This window comes from Aythya fuligula, chromosome 1 (genome assembly GCF_009819795.1).
Source record: "Aythya fuligula isolate bAytFul2 chromosome 1, bAytFul2.pri, whole genome shotgun sequence".
In the NCBI taxonomy this organism is placed as follows: domain Eukaryota; kingdom Metazoa; phylum Chordata; class Aves; order Anseriformes; family Anatidae; genus Aythya; species Aythya fuligula.
The window spans coordinates 69,227,279-69,247,850 of NC_045559.1; the positions used below are offsets into that span (position 1 = coordinate 69,227,279).

The window sequence follows — 20,572 nt, forward strand, 5'->3', positions numbered from 1 at the left end:
ACAAGTAGTAGCCAACAAAAAATTCACTGAAGTACTGGATATTATCACATAGAGAACTAGACAAAGGGTGCCATTTTGAAGCTATTTAAATAAAACCTTAGGTGCCCAAACCTTCAGTACTGCACACAGTTCTCTATGGCCCTCACCTTCATGGAGAGAGAGGAGTTAAAAAAGGCAAAGAGAAAGGGACAGGTAAAATCAAGGAGACAGATCAGCTGGCGTATGAGGAGACAGCAAAAACACTGGAACTCTACAGTCTGCCAAAGAGAGGATACAGAGTGAATGCAATACAGTTTTACCAAACTGCAGAGGGATTGAATAGGGTAAATACTGCAGATATTGCAATGCTACAACTACAGGACAAGCAATGAAACCATTATTATGACAGTTTGAAACATAAAACAAAGCTCATCTTCTCAGAACAGTTAGTACACTTCTAGAACTTGCTGTCATAGGCAAGCTGCAGAGCCAAGGTACCAAAAATTTCAAAATGGGATTAAACAAATTCAGGGCTTCAAAAATGGATATAAAAAGAATAGAATATAAAAACCCTCATACAATGGTTCTAGTTTCTGGGAGGCTACAAGGGGAAAGGATCACAAAGAATATCCAGGCTCGTGCAATTACCATTGCCACTGTTGAGGGCAATATACTGGGCCAAGCAGTCCATCACTCTAATGAAACAGGGCATTTCTTACGTCTTTATCATGCTCCACTTGCTGAATAAATGACAAATGATAGACAACTCTAGCTGAAAGCAAAAATATTCAAGACTATAGGCTACAGGAAAAATTTTAAAAGAAAACAAAGATTCATACTACATTTTCTGGAGTAGTACTTTGTGAAGTAATTTCTTTTGACAAGAATCAAGGAGAAGAAAGAATAAGTACCAGTTCTTTGGGTTACTAGTTCACAGGTTAGTTGCTTATATCACACAAGTGGAATAGCACTAGAACACAAAACAAACAAAGTTATATCTGTGGGAAAATTGTAAGGGGAAGGCTTACTGGGATGTTAAACATCAGATTTTGCTATTCTTTGTAATTATTCTTCATTTTGGTAAAGTCAATTAAACATGCATTTTTGTTATTCTGTTAAATTCCTAAATTTTCACACTGAGCTGTAGTTTTCAACAGGGAACCACAGAATGAGAATTTCCGTGGATGAACAAGTAAGCCATGTGAAGACAGTTATCCTGTGGAAAGCAGTCATTAGGTGGTGAACTCGGCAGTCTTAGCTGCAGACCTTGGAGCGTTAGCATCTCTTGGCAACATTTTCAAACTGCTTCTAAAACAGCCTGTTTCTTACTCATCAACACACAATTCCAGCTTAGCATTACAGAATTCTTGAAATAAGTAGAATTGATGTTGAGAAGCTGGAGAGAGAAAGAAGTGAATATAAGGTATAAGAAATCTCAGATCTTACTAAGGTAACAACAGAACTGACAACTTTAGAAAGAAGCACAACTCCATTCCTGGTAGCAAATGCACTGTGCATAACTTAGTGCTGGACTCTCATGAAATCACAAAGTCTTTTTTAAAATGGTATGTGGAAAAATGTGTAGGAGTAATTGAAATCACAGTCATCAAGTATGGCTTATGTTATTTTGTAATTCTTTTGTATTTGGAACTGCATTTGAACTGCATTTTGTATTTGGAACTGTTAAGCTCAATGAAATGATTATCAAGTGTAACTTCAGCAGCTCTCTGGATAAAAGTGCTTCAACCCAGAATCTCTATTTCTTTTTATTATTTTCAGAAAACTTCAGTAAAGCTAGTTTCAAGAGAAAATACAGAAAGCACAGAGTTACAAGATGAGTTTCTGTGGAATGCACATCTCAAAACAACACGGAATAAAAGCTTTCTCTTCCTTTGGTCTCCCTCTCATTATGGACAGCATTTCTTGCTGGCATGAGTGTGTGCAGGCAAGGCAATACAACAATAACAGCAATAATGAACAAAAAATCTACAGTATCAGTAATGTGAACAATACAGAAGTCTTCTGCGGAGTGATATAAAACTAACACCAGAAGAGGTGATGCTGTTCCTACTTACTCCACTAAATCGAAGAGCTTCTTGGGTTCAGCTGGGGGTGGGTAGATGATTTCATCTATGCATTTCCGGACACAGTTTGCATAGGCGGTGGAGATGTGTATGAAAGCCTCCAGCTTCTGCATCTGCCGGGCCAGCTCTAGAAGTCTCTGAGTGCCCATTGCATTCAGTTGCAGGGCATGTCTGAAGAGATCAAGGGAAAGAAATAAAATGCATTTCATTGGAAAGAATATATCAAAGCTAAGCAGTACCCAAAACCACTTTCCTGGCAAATAAGGAAAAGGCAAGTAAAGGAAAAGAAGGGATCACAGCAGAACAGAAAGCTTCAGAGAAATGCAATGGTTAAGTCAAGTTTCAGTGCAGTGCTATTGGATCCACTGTTCTGTCCACAGAATGCAACTCAAATACTTTTCCAGTTCAAAGGATCAGAGGTAACTGTTGTGGTTTAACCCAGCTGACAGCTAAGCACCATACAGCCATTCGCTCACCCTCCACCCTCTCTCTCTGGGACTGGGTAGAGAAACAGGAAAATGATGCCTGTGGGTTGAGATAGAGACAGTTTATTAGGAGAGAAAAGAAAATAAAAAAAAATGATAATAGTACTACTAATAATAATGTGTACAAAACAAGTGATGCACAATGCAATTGCTCACCACCTGCTGACTGATGCCCAGCCTATCCCCGAGCAGCTGGTCCCAACTCCCCGGCCAGCTACCCCTATATATTGCTAAGCATGATGTCAGATGGTATGGAATACCCCTTTGGCCAGTTTGGGTCAGCTGTCCTGGGTCTGTACGCTCCCAGCTCCTGCTGCAACCCCAGCCTGCCCACTGGCAGAATAGAGTGAGAAGCTGAAACGTCCTTGGCTTAGTGTAAGCATTGCTTTGCAACAATTAAAACATCAGCATGTTATCAACATTACTCTCATCCTAAATCCAAAACATAGCACCCTACCAGCTACTAGGAGGAAAAATAACTCTATCCTAGCTGAAACCAGGACAGTAACATTTCACTAAAATCTCTAAATCTGACATACTTTGCCATCCTCTCCTGGAACAAACAATTCCAACACACATGGCCACTTAGGCATTATGGCTCCTGTAGGCCCCATTCAACTTTTTCCTTATGGGACCACTGCTAAACCAGATAAACACAAGGTTTCAGCAAAGGGTTTTTGGGCCCAGAAAAGCAGATTAATACTGAAAGAAGCCACAACAAGAGATAATAACTTAAATTACCAAAGAACAAAAAAAAAATGGATTGATAAGAAGAGGAGAAAAAGACTCCTGGTTAGCAAGGTTGATCATGAAGCACCCACAATAGCTAGAAGTTATCCTAGAGATTATCTGCAGTGGATCTCAGTGAACAGATGCTCAACTTTGTCACACACTTTGTACTGGAATAAAGACACTTTCAAATGGAGAAGAATTCCATCTGGAGAATTCCCTTAATGTATTGCCTGTTGATGCCAACAATTCATTTAGTTTATTTGCTACTGCTTTTTTAGTATCCTCATAGCACTGCTTTTGTACTCATTTACCTAACATCTCTATGTATTCTGTGGTAGGCTTTGATTTCTCATGTGTTTAAAATATATATAGATTTTTTTGTGTTAGAAAGTTGCGGCTCAAAACTTTTTTGAGCTGCAGTAATATTCTTTCATATTTAACTTTCTAGAAATATTTTTTCTCATTCAGACAAGAATCATTTAATTCTAACAAGTTCACATATTTTGTCATTTAATCATAGTGGATTTTCCTTGTTCTCATAGAGAGATTTTGACGGATCATATGCAATCAGCATTTAGACAGCTTCTACACTGCCCACAAGCAAAGGACCATTTAAACTTTTTCTTTTAATTTCCTTCTAGCTATCTCTCTTATTAAAAAATGTACTTACCCCTTGATGTTATACATATATGTCACTGTGGTGTATTTTTATAGGACATTCATTACTGTATCAATTTAAGAACATTTATGGATATTAATGCAGTGCAGTGCTTTGCTAGTTATAACTCCAGCCAGGTTCTATTAATGGAGCTGCTTACTTTCTGGTGGGTTCTCTAGTAACTTATTGCAAAAAGTAATTATGATGGACACCGTGGATATCTGTTTACATGTAGCCTGCGAAGGAGTCAATGAAGAGCAAACATCAATAACTGTACTTTCTATTCTCACAGCTCTAGTGTTTTTCATAAAACTGGGAAGATTTGGTCATTCGGATCATCCACCTCAGCCTGTTGACCTTTATATTTTGCACAGAAACATGCACATCTCATCTTGATTTAGTTGCTTAATTCTGTTACTCTGTTTTAATGGAAAGCCTGCCTTGACAGGGTCTCCCAAAGGAGTTCCTTCAGAAATTGAAGCATTTATTTTAAACAGTTAATTACACTGAATATTGGATATCTTAAAGCTTGTGAAAGGCTGTTTTGTTAAACAACATCTCATTTCCCCCTTCAGTTGCTCATTGACAAAGAAAGGCCATTAACACTAACTTTAGAGATAGACTTAACGTAATCTCACTTCAAGCTGTCTCCAGATAGTTCTGCCAAAACATGTCCCACTTGATCTAAAATACTATCCCAATTCTAAGTCATACTTTTCTCTCTTACTATTTTACAACCTAAGCATGCAGTATTTCCTTATGTTTCCATGGAAATTTGCCAAGTTCACTTTTGATATGCATACACACATGACATTTTCAGAGCATTTACATTGCACATTCAGAGAAGAGCTACATTTCATGAAAATGTTAAATGGAGAATTATTACTGCAGGTACGCAAGAGATGCACTGATACTGTAATATGGAACATTATGCATTCTGAATCATGTTTAGCAAATACAGAAAGCAGAACATACTTTCAAGGGTTCATCAAAAGCGTACTGTTGCTGCACAGTGGAAGACAATATTGACTCGAGTCAGAAGCTCCTCCTCATCTTCAGCACTGATGGCCAGCTTGGGCTGAGTGAGTTCAGCATTAATAGGCTTAATCTTCTCGTGGAAATTAGGGCAATCTTCTCGAACCCTGTCAAAGACCTTGAAGCACAAAGAAACATACATAAAGAACAGAATTAGGCTACTGAAATCACTTTGATTAGTAGCTGGTCCGATTACATCGATCAATGAAAATTAGCACAAAAGTGAATCCTTGTTTCTTTCAGAGATGACATAAAGGTGAGATTTAACTTGTTTCCTTCCAAGAAAAAAAACTTTCAGTGGAAACAGAACAAAAATACAGAAGGTATTGTATTGCCTCCAAAAGATCAATGAATCTTCTCTAGACTGCTCATTTCCTAGGGCATCTGCTAAAATTGCTGTATCTCCACATCTCCTGCAACCAGTTTTTATTTGACCTCAGGGGCTGCTTACAGGACCATAAAGGAAATTAAAGAGGAGGAAAGCAGAGTACAGATTGGGAAAGCCCATGAACCATTAGCTCTAGTAATTTTCTTGATTGTTCTACAAAGAACTTGAGGAGAGAAGATGAGTTAATGTTCATTCTGGCTCCTGCTCTTTCTTTACTGCCACTTTCTGCCTTCATTCTTCGTTCATGGTAAGATAAGTCTATTTATGGGAAAACTGCCTTCTGAATGGAAAGACGAGGAACTTCAAGAATGTATACTGCTGAAGTAACATGATTGGACAAACATGCAGCTGGTTGACCTCTTAAGCTATCTTGCAGACTTTTTTTTTCTATGACTATGTTTTGTAGCCCTTTCAAATGCATGTTTTCTTCCCAGTCTTCTGCAGAATGACAATAGTGTGCATCTAGTGACTAAAAAGATCCCTATATTTCCATATACTGTCTGTTGGATGACTTGTTCAAAAACATTTGACATCTTGCTTTGACTAAGACCCAAGAGAGCAGGTACCCTGAACAGCAAGACAGCTATGTGCAACCCTTCCGAAAGGAAAAGAAAATCAAAATTGTCATAATCTGAAAAAAAAATCTGTATAAAAACAACACTTTCCTCAGGTCCCATTCCTATTTGTAAAGTAATTACATTTACTCATTACCTCATATTCATGATAACAGGTCATATACCAGGTCTGGGTGCAGTTGTGCTTGTGACCTGAAAAAAGGCAGTACTGCATGGTCCATCTAGAGACTTTTTATTTGGTAAAATTACACAAGCAAAGGTGTGGAAGCCTGAATGTCAAAACACTATCATTGAATCACCGAATCCAAGGTTGGAAGGGACCTCTGAAGATTATCTAGTCCAACCCCGTGCAGAGCAGGATCGCTCAGAGCACATGGCACAGGATGGCATCCAGAAGGATTCTGAACGTCTCCAGAGAAGGAGACTCCACAACTTCTCTGGGCAACCTATTCCCATGCTCTGTCACCCTCACAGTAAAGAAGTGCCCCCTCATATTCAGGTGTAACTTCCTGTGCTTCAGTCTGTGCCCATTGCCTCTCATCTTGTCACTGGGCACAACTGAAAAGAGACTGGCTCCGTCCTCTTGACACGTTCCCTTCAGATATCCATATACCCTGATGAGCTCTCTCCTCAGTCTTCTCTTTTCTAGGCTAAACAGGCCCAGTTCTCTCAGCCTATCCTCATACGACAGGTGCTTCAGTCCTCTAAACATCTTTGTAGCCCTCCTTTGGACTTGCTCCAGTACTTCTATGTCCCTCTTGTACCGGGGAGCCCAAAACTGGACACAATAGTCCAGGGTGTGAATTTGTTGCAGTAGGATATGATAAAATTATATTGGGTATAATAGGGCAAAACTAAAAGTGTCTATTCTAAGGGTTTTGTATTGCCAGCCAATATCATTGTATCTGGGCAACTTCAACTGAAATAATAGTAACAGGTACTTCATTTTGAGGGCAGAGTGGCAACAGCAAGGATAGAAAGAATAATTAGAATAGAGAGTCCGTGGGATCTCAAGTGGTATAAACTATATTTCAAAGGATAATCACATTTCAAAGTTAACTAGCCCACTGATGGGAATGACTAAGTACTGAGACATATCACTGGAATAAGCTGTGGGGCACTGCCTTTGGATGCATTTGAGAACTGTCTAGATTAACATTGTCAGGAAAAGCAGGGAATAGCTAAGCCTGCCTGAGGGCAGAAGGACTGACCGCCTGACTTCTCGGTAGCTCTAATTTTTGGTTGTTTTCCTCTGCTTTGTAGCCTACTCACCGGTAATGTTGAGCCTGTACATCTCTTTACTATTATGATCATGTTTTCCTGAAGATTGCTTTATCTTTGATTTGCCTGGTGTTTATGTAAAAATGGGAAATTGAGCGTCACAGATTAAACATATTAGAAGAAAAAAAAATATATAAAAGATTAAATTTTTACTAATAGCAACATTTTATTGTTTGACTACAGGAATATGATCTTTCTGCTTAGCTGAGAACCAAATTTAGATAAACCTTTATGTTCTTAGTGATAAAGAAAAACATCAGTCTTTCCCCACTAGGCAGCATATACTGTGCACTTTGCCACATATTTTCTTAACACGCGTAGGAATGTCCTTCATTAACCTGAAACCTTAGCAAGTTAATGGAAGGTAGGACATGATAATGTCATTTAATTTCTCTGAGTTGCATCCAACTAAATACATACTCCAGAAATGTAGTCTAGGCCAGACTACAGATTTCTAGACAGGGGATGCTATCTACGGACAAAGATGTTGGTATGAGCCAGATAGACTGTAGTAACTCAATTTCCAATGACTTATGTTCAGAACCAGGTCCTAGAAATATTTATGTCCTTAAAAACTTGTCTTCTAACAGAAGGATGCTAGAGTGGCTTTCCAAATACAAGTCATTGTTTGAGAGGTTACACATGAGCAAACTCTGACACAAAATGTAAAGGATTCTCAGAGGACAATCTGAGAGTTACTTAAATGATAGTTATCATTTAAGAATTTTAAGAACAATTTCTCATTTGTTTGTTCTATTGCAAAGAGAGTGTAAAACTGCACTAAGAAAGAGTTAGGATTATACTTGTTTTACTTTGGCATAAATAATGCAAAAGCAGAGAAAAAAATAAATCAGCTCTTTCTCCATTTCAGCTATGCTATATATAAATAGAAGAGTAGCATTTCTGCAGTGCCAACCTGCCTTGAATTCAGACAAATATATTCTGCCTACACCCCATCTCCTCCTGAATTTCCCACTGCAGATAATATCCCTCTAGTTTCTGTGCCTACTGCTAAGTATTGCTTATTACTATGCATCCCTCCACAGCTGTAGTTTCTCACTCCCTCCCAATGATTCACTGTATTCCTCTGATGGAGTAGGGCAATTTTAAAATGCAAGCTCACAAAGCAACATGCTGCTTTGGAAAACTTCTGGATCACTAGAACATTCAGTTCATCATCACTATTAATTCAGATAACAGGAGCAGCTGTTAAATCAAGTCTGCTGCCTCTTTTATGGAATCTGACGATTTAAGTTTTGTCAGTGCTTTATGGGAACGTGCAAGAAGATTTTAAGACAAAACAAATACAGCTTATTCTATGCTGCTTCCTGTACCTGAATGAATGCCTAACATAAAGATGATGCTGAGTCTATAATAACACAATAACGACAACTCTAAATTCTAATTAACTAATGGACATCATCTATGATAAATCCCCAATAACTTAAATCCCCAACAACTGCATGAGGACTTAGGATTGCTCCATCTTTTCATTTTAGAAGCTGTCTGCCCATACAAAATAGATATGATGGATAGAAGTGGGCTGGTATGTTGTATTGTTGGAACTGCATGAAAACACTGACCCAATCAGCAATACTGCAGAAGTGATATATTAATTATCAAAAATTATACTGAGGAGAAAGGAAAATATGTTTGAATTTAAGTTGATCAACCATGTCCAGTGTTATGTAAATGGAGGTAAATCAATAATAATGTATCCTGTTTTCAGTGTCTTCCATAGTATCCTAATGCATTCCAGTGGCAACACTGCTGCCTTGGCTAAATGGAAATAAATGAACCCAGCAGAATCTATTCTCATTTTAATCCTTATGAAAGGACTCAGCTTCTGCAGAATTTGTGCTGCCCTCAACAGAGATGAGAATTTCACTCTGAAATTTGCTGATTTCTTCCTACTTTATAATTAGGTATTCCCACTTATAAAATTAATCTGTGACTTCAGTTGTCCTGGTTTCAGTTAGCACAGAATTAATTTTCTTCCTAGTAGCTGGTGGAATGCTGTGTTTTGGCTTAGAATGAGAAGAGTGCTGATAACACCCCGATGCTTTAATTGTTGCAGAGCAGTGCTTATACTAAGCCAAGGACATCTCAGCCTTTGCTCTGTCCTGCCAACGGGCAGGCTGGGGGGTGCAGTAAGAGCTGGGAGGGGACAGACCCAGGACAGGTGACCCAAACTAGCCAAAGGGGTATTCCATACCATCTGACGTCATGCTAAACAATATATAGGGGTGGCTAGCCGGGGGGAGGGGGCCGGACTGCTCGGGGTTAGGCTGGGCATCGGTCAGCGGGTGGTGAGCAATTGCATTGTGCATCACTTGTTTGTACATACTATTATTACTTTCGTATTATCACCATTGTATCATCATTATTATTATTGTTATTATTATTTTGTTATTTTTTTTTCCTGTCTTATTAAACTGTCTTTATCTCAACTCACGGGCTTCACTTTCCATTTCTCTCCCCCGTCCCAGAGAGGGAGGGGGGAGGGTGAGCGAACGGCTGCGTGGTGTTTAGCTGCCGGTCGGGTTAAACCACGACATCAGTTTACATTATCAACTCCTTATTATGGAAACAGGACTTCTAGAATTTATCCCAACATAATATTTCAACATGTTTGAGGGGCATCTCTTTCCTGTTCCTTCCCACTTAAGGTTTCACATCTGTAACTCTCTGTTCTCTGTTTTTGCCTTAAAGCATGTAATAGTTCAGAGAGATTTCTCTCCATCAATCTTTCAATCAGATTTATTTATTTTTTATATATCTCAAAGATGTAAAAACCTCCAAGAAAGAGCAAATTGCACATCTGTGGAATGGCACGGATGAAAGATACAGGAATCACTGAACAATGTAAAATGCCAAAGGCTTCATTTCTTGCTCAGGAGACATTTTCAGTGAAGCAATGACAAAATAATTAAAAGCTGAGTGCCTAAACCATGATCTACTTCAAAAAAGAACTTACATGAGTTTGGTAAAACCAGTGTATTATTACTGCTTTTTAAAGAAGCCTGCATAGTCCTTCCTTTTTGGGGCATACCAGTCTTCAGCACTGAAAGACCAACGTAGCAGGCACTATGCAGGATGGCACTTCACCGTGTAACTCTGAGAGAAAGCAGTATTCCTATTTGCTTGGTCATGCAATTATTATTAATATATTATTATTAATATAATTATTTCTTGCCCTCTCCCGTGATATGAAGGATGCATCTTCCAAAGCGCTGTATAAACATCTTATGCCCCAGCAATGCAAACTGTGGTGAAGGTCAGCTACTATTCTATGTCCAGCTGCTGTAATAGCAGGCACAGCTTTTCCTCTGCAAGAGACTCCTTACCCTGAACGCTCCTGTTGACATTAACAGCTCTTTCAGGGAGCATATTTAAAACCAAGTTTCTGCTTGCTCCCTTTGCTGGATCAGGACCAGTCTGGTGACCAACCCAGAAAGCATACAAAGTTTTTTGTATGGCCTAGAAAGGTAACTTTTTCTTTTCTCCTGTGGTACAAAAATAATGATTAGTTGAGGCATGCAAATTATACTATTTTAACTATTTACCAGATGTTGCACCAACTTTTTATTCTTATTTTTATTTTTTTAGTTCTTGACAAGACCAATGCAAAATGGTGCACAGTGGAATCAGGTGTGTTTAATATTAATTAATATTAATTAATAATATTAATTATATTAGGCTGGAATATTAGGCTTCTCTAAGAGAATTAGTATTAAGATGGTAATTTACATTATAATATGCACATTTTAAGTTATTACTTTAAGACAACACTTAAAAAATCAGAGAATTCCTACAAACTGCGTCTCCTGTTTGAGGGATTACTGGGAGGATTAAAGTGGAGAGAGTTCAATTAAAAAACATAACAAAAGAATAACAAAAACAAACAAACAAAAACTTCCATCTTTCCAGACAAAGAAATGGAAGGGGTTGCTTTTACACAATTCAGGAGAATATAACCATGTATTACTTCTGTAAAGAAAATATAAATAATTTATTCCAGGCAAAACATAGGCCAAGTGGTAAAAAGTTGTGGTAACAATTCCTTTGAAGAACAAGGTGTCCATCAGTGCATGGAGCAATTTTCAAAAGGAAGCAATTGAAGTACCCTCTTCAGAAAAGAGCATCAGTGCATAAATGCTAGGGAATGTTCTCTATATAGACATACATAGATTAACGCCCTGGTGTATACACTCCTCTGTGATTTCAATGGCAGTGTCATAAGTGGACACAAATAACTAGCAAGAGAGCAAACTCCTGATGGTACCTGAGAAATGAAAATAGCTCTGTAAAAACCTCCTGATCTCTGCAGTTTTCATCTGACAAAAGAACTTATCAAATACATTCTGGTCATGTTTGGCACTGATAAAAACTATCGGCTACAAGCTTGAAGAAAGGTACATGACCGCTTTTAGAATTGCCATTGTAATAAATCTGAGAAATAACCAGCCAGCTTCATGACATAAAGTAATTAGCCAGCAATTAATTTTTATCCTGGAACATTTTCAGCAGAAAGCACCAGGATTTTTCAGTCAAGAAATGTGTGAATATGAATGTCAAGCAGCAGTAATCAGGATAGTCTCTTTTTTCCCTTGTGTACTCTCCGTTTCATTTCCTCTTCAGAAAGTTGCATTTAAGTATGGTTCTTCTCAAGGCAAATAAAGCATAATTCACATAATCAGTTAGAAAGCATACAGCAGAGTGTTCTTCATTAAAGGAAAACAAATGGCTTATGCTTCAATCTAGAGTTATTACTTTCCCCTGAGTAGAGCTAATGTAGTGGAAATACAGTACCCATGACCAACATCTAGTACACAAACAGCTGATTATTTAAAGATAAAACAACAGAAACAGATGACAGTAAATTTCGATATAGGTCAGCTAAGGCTAATGTGTATAGCCAGCTACTTAGGATGTGGTTTTAAATGGCCAATTTCCTCGAAAATTGGCTGCTGACAAAGCCTTCTGTTTTCTAGCAAGACTACTCATGTTACATGTCAGTTAATCTGGAACAGTAAAAAGAGCTCCTTCGAAGACTGGCATTGCAGACAGGAGTATTAAAGACTTGACAGACATTTCTGTGGTCTATAGTACCATCCTATAAGTGGGTGGACAAGTCACAGAAAATATGGACATTTTTTACATTCATCACAGATATTTCTTTTGCCTCTGTTGTATTTAGACAGGTATCACTATCAGAATTTGATGGCACGTTTGACATTTTACGTAAGGGCAGAATTTAAGCACAGGGAAGGAGAATGGTAACACTTCAAGCTTTTCCTACAGGAACTAATTAACATAGTTCTTTACATGCATTTTCCAGAACTGTCTACCTTCTCATCCCTCCACCATAGCTACACTCAAATGTATCAGGAGAAAGGTGCAAGGGGAGTCAGTTACCAAAGACTGACCAGCCAGAGACCCATCCATCTCCTCTTCCTCAATTTCTGCCATGTAGGATTCACTATCAGTTATTTAAGATGGATGTACTTGGAAGTGTTAAAAAGTACAGAGCTATCAGGACATAGGATTTGAATCTGCGTTTTCATACCTATAGATCTTTGAAGTTTCAGTGTCAGATTTGCGTGGGTACTAGGGAACTTTAGGAGCATTTGTTAAGTCTCCAAAGGCTAAACAGCCAGGACTAAAGGCTGTGATAAACAGCCTACTTCTTGGAGCCATTAAAAGAGATGACTAAGTGTCTTCCCAGTTTAAAGTACCTAAGATCAGGTCGATTTTTAGGAATTTATAGAGATTGGAGTACCTACGAGCTAGACAGAGTGATCTCTAGTACAGTCTCATTTATAATTACATTAGATCTTGCTATATATTAGAGATGTAGAACTCTGAGGTTCCTCCCCTCTGAAAATATAAGATTCATGCTTATAGTCATGCAATTGCCATAGGGTAGGGTTTTGGAGAATTGGGAGATCAGATGTAGCCAGCAACTGCAAAGTGTACTTTCAGGTATTACTACTCCCTTTCATGAGAACAATAGTGGGGAGAGACAAGTCAGACGCAGCTACCCACAAACACACATCTGGTTGACCAGGTATGCCTGGCTCGTTAGATCACAGAGAATGAAATAAGATACACTGCAACCCTGCAAATGAGTGAGATGTCCTGGATACAGAGAAGTCACTCGCAGTTGTGATGCTTCAGAGAACTGAATGATGTGAAGCAGAGGTGTCCATCACAGACCAAATGTATCATGATGGCATCCTCAGCCAGCTGTGAAAGAGATGACCCAGAACAATGTAATCAGCTGCCAGGGTATGCTTTGCACAGCAGACCTTGTTTATACAAATGACCATATCATCTAATGACTGAAACTGGCTGAGTCCCACAGAAGTCTTAGGGTCTGCCTTCTGGTATTTTTGTGTGTTAGACCAGACACAGTAACTCACACCGTCACTTTTCAGTGAAAACAGACCTCTGCCAAAAACGTAACTGAGGGATCCCCACATTCAGGCAACCTTATTTCAGACAGAGCCTTAGGGTACTTCTCCATCTGCTACAACACTGCTCCTAAAAAGGACAACCAGTCATATTAGTTGTCACACAGATATTGCTCAGGCAGCTACTGCATAACCTGTACTAACACACAATGCCGGCATGCAATTCAGAATCTTGTTGCAAGGACAACTCTATGGATGCATCTGGGCCCTACCAGAGATGGTTCTCAAACCTAGAGAGATGAAAATCTGGGAAATGTGTATGTTAACCATGAAGCACGCTTTCTGGGACACAAGGAATGTGCAGTCAGCAAATGGTAAGAGTCTTGTGCTGAACTACTGATATCCAAGACAGCCAATGATTTCTGTGGAAATGTCTATACCTGTAAATTAAACTGTGGCAGGTTATTCCTTGGGCTGAGGAGTTAGCACAGTTGAGGAGTTATCCTAGGCCATAGGGTTTTCTCACATGATAGCACATATGTGACCATGATGTTTTAGAAGGTAAGAAATCTTAATGAAATGAGCACAAGCCATTTCATGTCAGCTGGTCTCAGTCCCTGAAATTCATCTCAAGAACATTTGATTTTCACCTGGGACGGAGCAACCCTAAATATATTCATAGACTGGGGGACAAGAGGCTGGAGAGCAGCCACGCAGAAAGTGATCTGGGGGTTTTGGTTGACAGCAAGTTGAATATGAGTCAACAGTGCGCCCTGGCAGCCAAAAGGGCCAACCATATCCTGACGTGCATTACGCACGGCATTGCTAGCTGGTTGAGGGCTGTGATTGTCCTGCTCCGCTCTGTGCTGGTGCCACCTCACCTTGAGTACTGCGTGCATTTTTGGGCACTACAATATAAAAAGAACATAAAACTATTAGAGAGTGTCCAAAGGAGGCTATGCAGATGGTGAAGGATCTAGAGGGCAGGAAGTATGAGGAGCAGCGGAAGTCATTTGGTCTGTTCAGCCCGAAGAAGAGGAGACTGAGGGGAGACCTCACCATGGCCTACAGCTTCCTCATGAAGGGAGTGGAGGGGCAGGTGCTGAGCTTGGTTCTCTGAGGACAGCGACAGGACCTGAGGAAATGGCATGGATCTGGGACAGGGGAGGATCAGGCTGGGTGTTAGGAAAAGGTTCTGCACCCAGAGGGTGGTCAGGCACTGGGACAGGCTCCCCAGGACAGTGGTCACAGCACTGTGCCTGCTGGAGTTCAAGAAGCGTTAGGACAATACTTTCAGACATAGGGTTTGATTTTGGTGTGGTCCCATGCATACCGAGGAGCTGGATTCAATGATCCTTGTGTGTCCCTTCTAAATCAGGTTATTCTATAATTCTGTGTTTCTGTGATTATAACTTATGGACCTTACCAAACAGTATGATCATTTAAACATGAAACCTTTGCGTTTATCAATGCACCATTTCATCATTTTTCTTTGGTGTCCAGTGTGTGCTGGTATCTATTCCCACCAGCCAAAAATATAAATAATTTAGTCTTCTTATGCTATTTGACATACATTTTCATTATGTTCATCATGGCAATAATTTCAACCAATACAATTTTTTGAGCAGTGCTTAAAAGCACTATGTCCAGGTACCTCAGGCCCATCAAATATCTTCTTTCTTGCTGTCACTTTACTGTAATCATATTTCATATTCATAGGTAAGGTTACGTGCAGCACATACAGTAAGTAAATAACCTGGAACATTTCTGGGAGTTGATCAGAAGGCAATACAATTTATGAAACTGGGAGGATAGCAGGAATACTACGGGAAATGAATGCACTTGTGAAAAAGAGACTGAGAAGAGACTGAGTCTAGTGAAGAAGAAAACAGTCACTATTCTAAGAAACATCTAAGAAAAGATGACCTAACCATTACAAATTGATTTTATGTAGTGTCATTATTCCAAGTAAGCAAGGAAGTATAGAGTTACAAGTAATCCTTGATTTCCATCCAAGGAGCCTTCAGCTTAGGGAATTAAAAACTTCCTTAAGAAGATAGAACCATCTGTCAAAATACTGTCTGGCTACTTACAACACCAACTGGCTCTGCAAGTACCACTTTTAGCAGAGACCCATTGTAATTAATGTCTCTGATTATGGCTAGTTCTTAGAAGAATCCATGGAGACACTTCAGAAATGGCTGCAGAATCACACATGTAAGTCTGACAGCTGGATTCACAGCTCACACCTTTGTTCTGAATTCAACCTCTTTGCATGTTACACAAAACATGGACTGTTCTATTTGAGCAGAGTATTTGAGACCTCTTCTGACAGTGTTTAGATTGGTTCTGCCCATAGTAAATGCTCTTAAAATTTACTTCTTCCTAGCAGGGGTAGAAATAAAACATAATTAGTCTCACTGAATTCTATCAAATTATCCCAATGTAAAGAAAAGGCAAATCTGGGCCATGAATTCCATGCTAGATTTCTGGTATGCATACTCCCTTTTCCAGTAGCTTGGTCTGATAATGTAGGAGGTGTAGTCTTATTTCACAATAAAGGTACCTGTTGTTAGGAGGGCAAGCTACCGTCAGTATGTGATAGTAACACTTTTCTGAGGAGCAGATGTCACTCACTTCCCACTGCAAAGATCAGAGTGTTGCCACAGATGGCTCAGTTACACGATGTGAAAGTTTTCTCCCTCACCTGCCATCGCAGTTGTACCTGACTAGAATGCTTTGACAGCACTGATGGCAAGAGACAAGCCAGCTGATGTTTCACATGATCTGCAAGGCTTTTCATGTTTAAGCAAAAGATAAGAATTGTATTTGCAGCCAGATAGGAACAATAGGATTCTCTCTTTCTCCCTCTCTCTTCTTTGGTAGAAACATCCAGGTATTTCAGTAAAGAAGAAAATGCATTTAAAGAGGATCAGGAAAGCCTTATCAAGTGTTCTTAAGCCATGTTGAGGTTCTAGCCCACTCTGGTGTCTCTCAGAGGCTGTCGGAGGGTAATCACCCATTATAACCCTCACTTACCATCTCTGGCACTCTTATTAGTTGTTCAAGCTAAAACCATACTGTTAAAAATTTCTGATCTGTGACTCAAGACATCTTCCATATTGACATGTTCATCTCACTCATAAAATACATGTATAAATAGAAAAGTTAGTTTTCTCTGCAAGTGCATTTTCAGCTCTTACTCCTTGCAATGGAGACCAAAAGGGATAACTCATGTGAGCTGAAATGGCATTGATGTTTTCTACATTCATTGCCCTTAACTTCTAGAGCTAGATTTCAACAACTAATTTTATGCTCACACAAGTCAGGAAAGTGAGCAGTTGGACCAATTATGTTTCTGGTGTTCACACTTGCCCATGTGTTTCCAGAACAAGCCACATTTTCAACTAGTGGTTGAACAAAAAGTTGTTTGTACACAAAAGTCTCCCTTTGTGTCTGAGGAGGGATTACCATTAATGAGCCTGTGTCCTTGGTCCTCTAGGCCTATCAAGTTCTATATTACTTTAATGCTTTAATCTACTGGTGGAAAACTCTGGCTTAACAAGTGGAGAGGAAAAAAGAACATACCATAACCAACTACCTGTAATGAAAGGCATCTCTCATCCCACATAATGGTTTCACAAATAAGAAAAGGACTTATAATTTGGATATACAGCCTCACGCAAAGGACTACTTGCATTTTTAACTGAGGGAAGAAGGGCACATCCCTACATTAAGTTGCCATGTGCTCTACCATTTTCTGTAAAGGCAACCCATCATTTTCCCAGATTCCCTTGGTGAAATAGACAAACAAGCAAACAAAAATTACTCCAGTGCTTAAAGATCTGACCCAAACTATAAGGTCTGTGAATTTAGCAACTTTGGGGCATACAGCTATCTATAGATGTTACTACAGTGATAAGGTGTAAGCAGGAAGTCCTGCTGTAGCACCAGGCCTCATAATGAGCTAAAGTCTCTGCTGGGAACCAGGAAAATGATGAAGACAACTCAAAGACAACAACACTGCATAAGCACAAAACTGAAGTGGCAAACACGTTACTCTGGTTCTCTGGTATGTACACTGTGCAGAAGATAAAAAGTTGCTTAACTGGTACTAGGTAGAAGAGTCTTATATTAGATATACTAGGTATACCTATACTAGGTATACCTATACTAGGTATACCTAGGTATACCTAGTATACCTAGTATAGGTATACTAGGTAGAAGAGTTTTATATTATAAAATAAACTGTTTTGTCTTATTGAATGTATATGGTAAACAGTAGGATGCCAGTATGAATTGGGTAATTGCAGAGGTGTGTTGGGGTGCAAAGTCTTGCAAAGTCACCTGTACCCAAGCAACCATATAAGTAATACCATGCAAAGTCAGGATTGCCCCAGTAACAGCACTGGAAACACCAAACTTGAGCATGGATGCAGCAGAAGCAGGAACAAATAGGAAAAAAAAAAAGTAATGTGGGCCCATGTTTATTTGAGGGCAGTTTGGATGGAAAAAGAGAGAAACAAGAGTGGTGAAAAGGTGGGTTTAGTAATAGAAAAATGGGAGATAAGGTACAGAAAAAAGGGCAAGCTTTTTTGACAATAGGAGTGTGGACGCCTACCAAAGGTGATGAAACTGAGCTTTGCATCCAAGTCCACAAGAATGCCAGAGGGATCACAATTAGATAACCCACTGGAGACTCCATCAGGCCTTTGTCTGAAAGACTTGGACTTGGTGTCCAAGAGTGGAAAAAGGATAGATGGACTTGCATCTTGGTACTAAATAGTGGGAAGGAAAAGGAGATAGTGTTGTAATTCAGTAATAATTGGGTGTGATTCTTAAGACTTAAAAGTGATGATTAGTAGCTTCATTGTTGTGAGTTTATTTAGATTAATTATCTTTTAATTGCTCTATTAGTTTTTAAGTAGTGTATAGCTTAATTTAAAAACATACTCTCAATTCAGTTATGTCTCAAGCCTACAACCTGAAGGAGAGAATCAGACACTTTAAGCAACATACAGCTACCAGCTTTGGCTCACCAGCCTGAAAAAACAGCTATATCCATTAATCAACAGGGGCAGCCTTCATCCCATCTCTAGATAGATGCTCAGCCTCCCATCCAATTTCTCTCTGCCTCCATCCTCCCACTGAATGATACCTGCAACCCAAAAGATCCAAAGTATTTTTAAAGGAATAAGAAAACATTGATGTTTCTGTTCTCTGGCTTGCTGTACTCAGCTCAGGATGGTTAGCTTTTGTATAGGAAAATGGCAGACCTACTGGTGATTGTGATCTTAAGAGTTTAGCAAATGGCTTCATGGTGTCATCCCTGTGAACCTAAGGAAACCATGACAGCATGAATAGATCTTCTCCCCTGCATGCATAACTGTGGTAGAGGTAATCTCATGTTCTCTTGGTTCCCTGCTCTCCCTCTTACCTTCCTTTTGCAGCATCTTTTTTTCTGGTGCTGCAACATCACTTCCTCTCCACCTCTTTGGGACCCACGTATCACATGCAGCTGGCTGGCAGATCTGTGATCCACTGATCAATTACATTGGATGCCAAAGCAGGAAAGTAGAATCATTGCTGTGCTAAAGCTGTGAGAAATGGTCTTTGAGGTGGTGCATGCCTTAATGGTAAATTTGTGTCTTGGATTCTCCAATAGTATGTGAAGTTAAGACCAAATATCTCACATGCGTATCCCTCTATCTTCAGAGGTATGTTTTTGACACATTTTTTCAGCAAAAGTGTTTTTAAATCATGAGGTTCGTGGGGTTCTGAGGAATATTCAAGTTAATTCAATTTTCCTTACATTGAACACTTTATTGTAGCTCATGCATTCCAAGTGAAAAACATTCAGTTTTGGCATCTTCTCTCCAGGCATAATAGTACAGCTATCATCTCCCCTTCATTTACTCGGTTCATCACTCAGAGCATTGCAATTTTGTTTAATTCAGAGAGAGTAAAAATGTACTAAAATGAGAATATCTGCCTTTTTACACTGGAAGAGGCAGCTCTCCAAAGCACCATGTTTCCTTCCTTCCCACATACCAAAAAGCATCTCCTGAAAAGGTCAAATCACATAATAGTTTTTGATCATTAGTCTCTGAACTAAGAAAAATAACAGCTCATGAACAAAAACACTAACAATGTTGAATGCACCTCTGCCCTATGAGGTATGGAGAGCAGCTCAATGCCATTACAGAAAAAGAAACTCATGAGATCATTTCTAAGATTAGAGTCCACTTTTAAAGGGATGCTAATCTAACTTTGGGGTTGCTGCTTTTCATAGATACATGCATTTTCTTGTACGTTGCTCAAAAGTCCTTGCCAGTTTAGGGTATAATTTTACAAAGCCAGATGCCAATTCTGAAGCATTAGTGCAGGCTGTTTTGTTTGAGTAGCCTTTTGCTCTGTAGTTAAATACCTGTCATTGTAACTAAGAATGGTTCAGGGAACATACAGTCATTTATTCAAAAAACTGACATTTGTACTGCTACTGTGACTAAGAAAATAGCCCACAGTTCACCCATTCAGACACCCAGTGACAGAAATTGCTCTGTGTTGGTCATGGAAGTTACTACCAGCACTGGTAATGAAACTATATCCTTCACAGAGTAAGTACATTTTTGATAACACTAGAGAACTGAAATGAACTTAAGAATTTGCCCATTTTTAGTGTGAATATTGGTGGGGCTACAGGATGCATTCTGAAATCTTTCTTTATGCAAATGATGGGATGCTCCATCCTGGGCAGCTGCAGAGAGGGGCAATTTTAGGCCTGGCTCCCAGGCAGTAAATGTCCCTCTCTCTTTAATGGTTTCCACCACTCTGTAGCAGAATGCATCTGAGACAGTCATACAGCACAGTCTCCAGTTGTCTCTATTCCACACACATTTGGGGATCCACACAACAGGGCAGTCATCTAGTGAACAGATC

General features: G+C 39.3%; 1 protein-coding gene across 1 annotated transcript in view; it reads right to left on the reverse strand.

The window, feature by feature from the left end:
- The window catches only part of FAR2 (fatty acyl-CoA reductase 2), a 153,557-nt gene that overhangs the window by 28,904 nt on the left and 104,081 nt on the right, over nucleotides 1–20,572 (reverse strand). Inside the window, 2 exon segments of the mRNA XM_032199490.1 lie at nucleotides 2,055–2,234; nucleotides 4,910–5,091. Coding sequence (XP_032055381.1) covers nucleotides 2,055–2,234; nucleotides 4,910–5,091 — 362 coding nt within the window.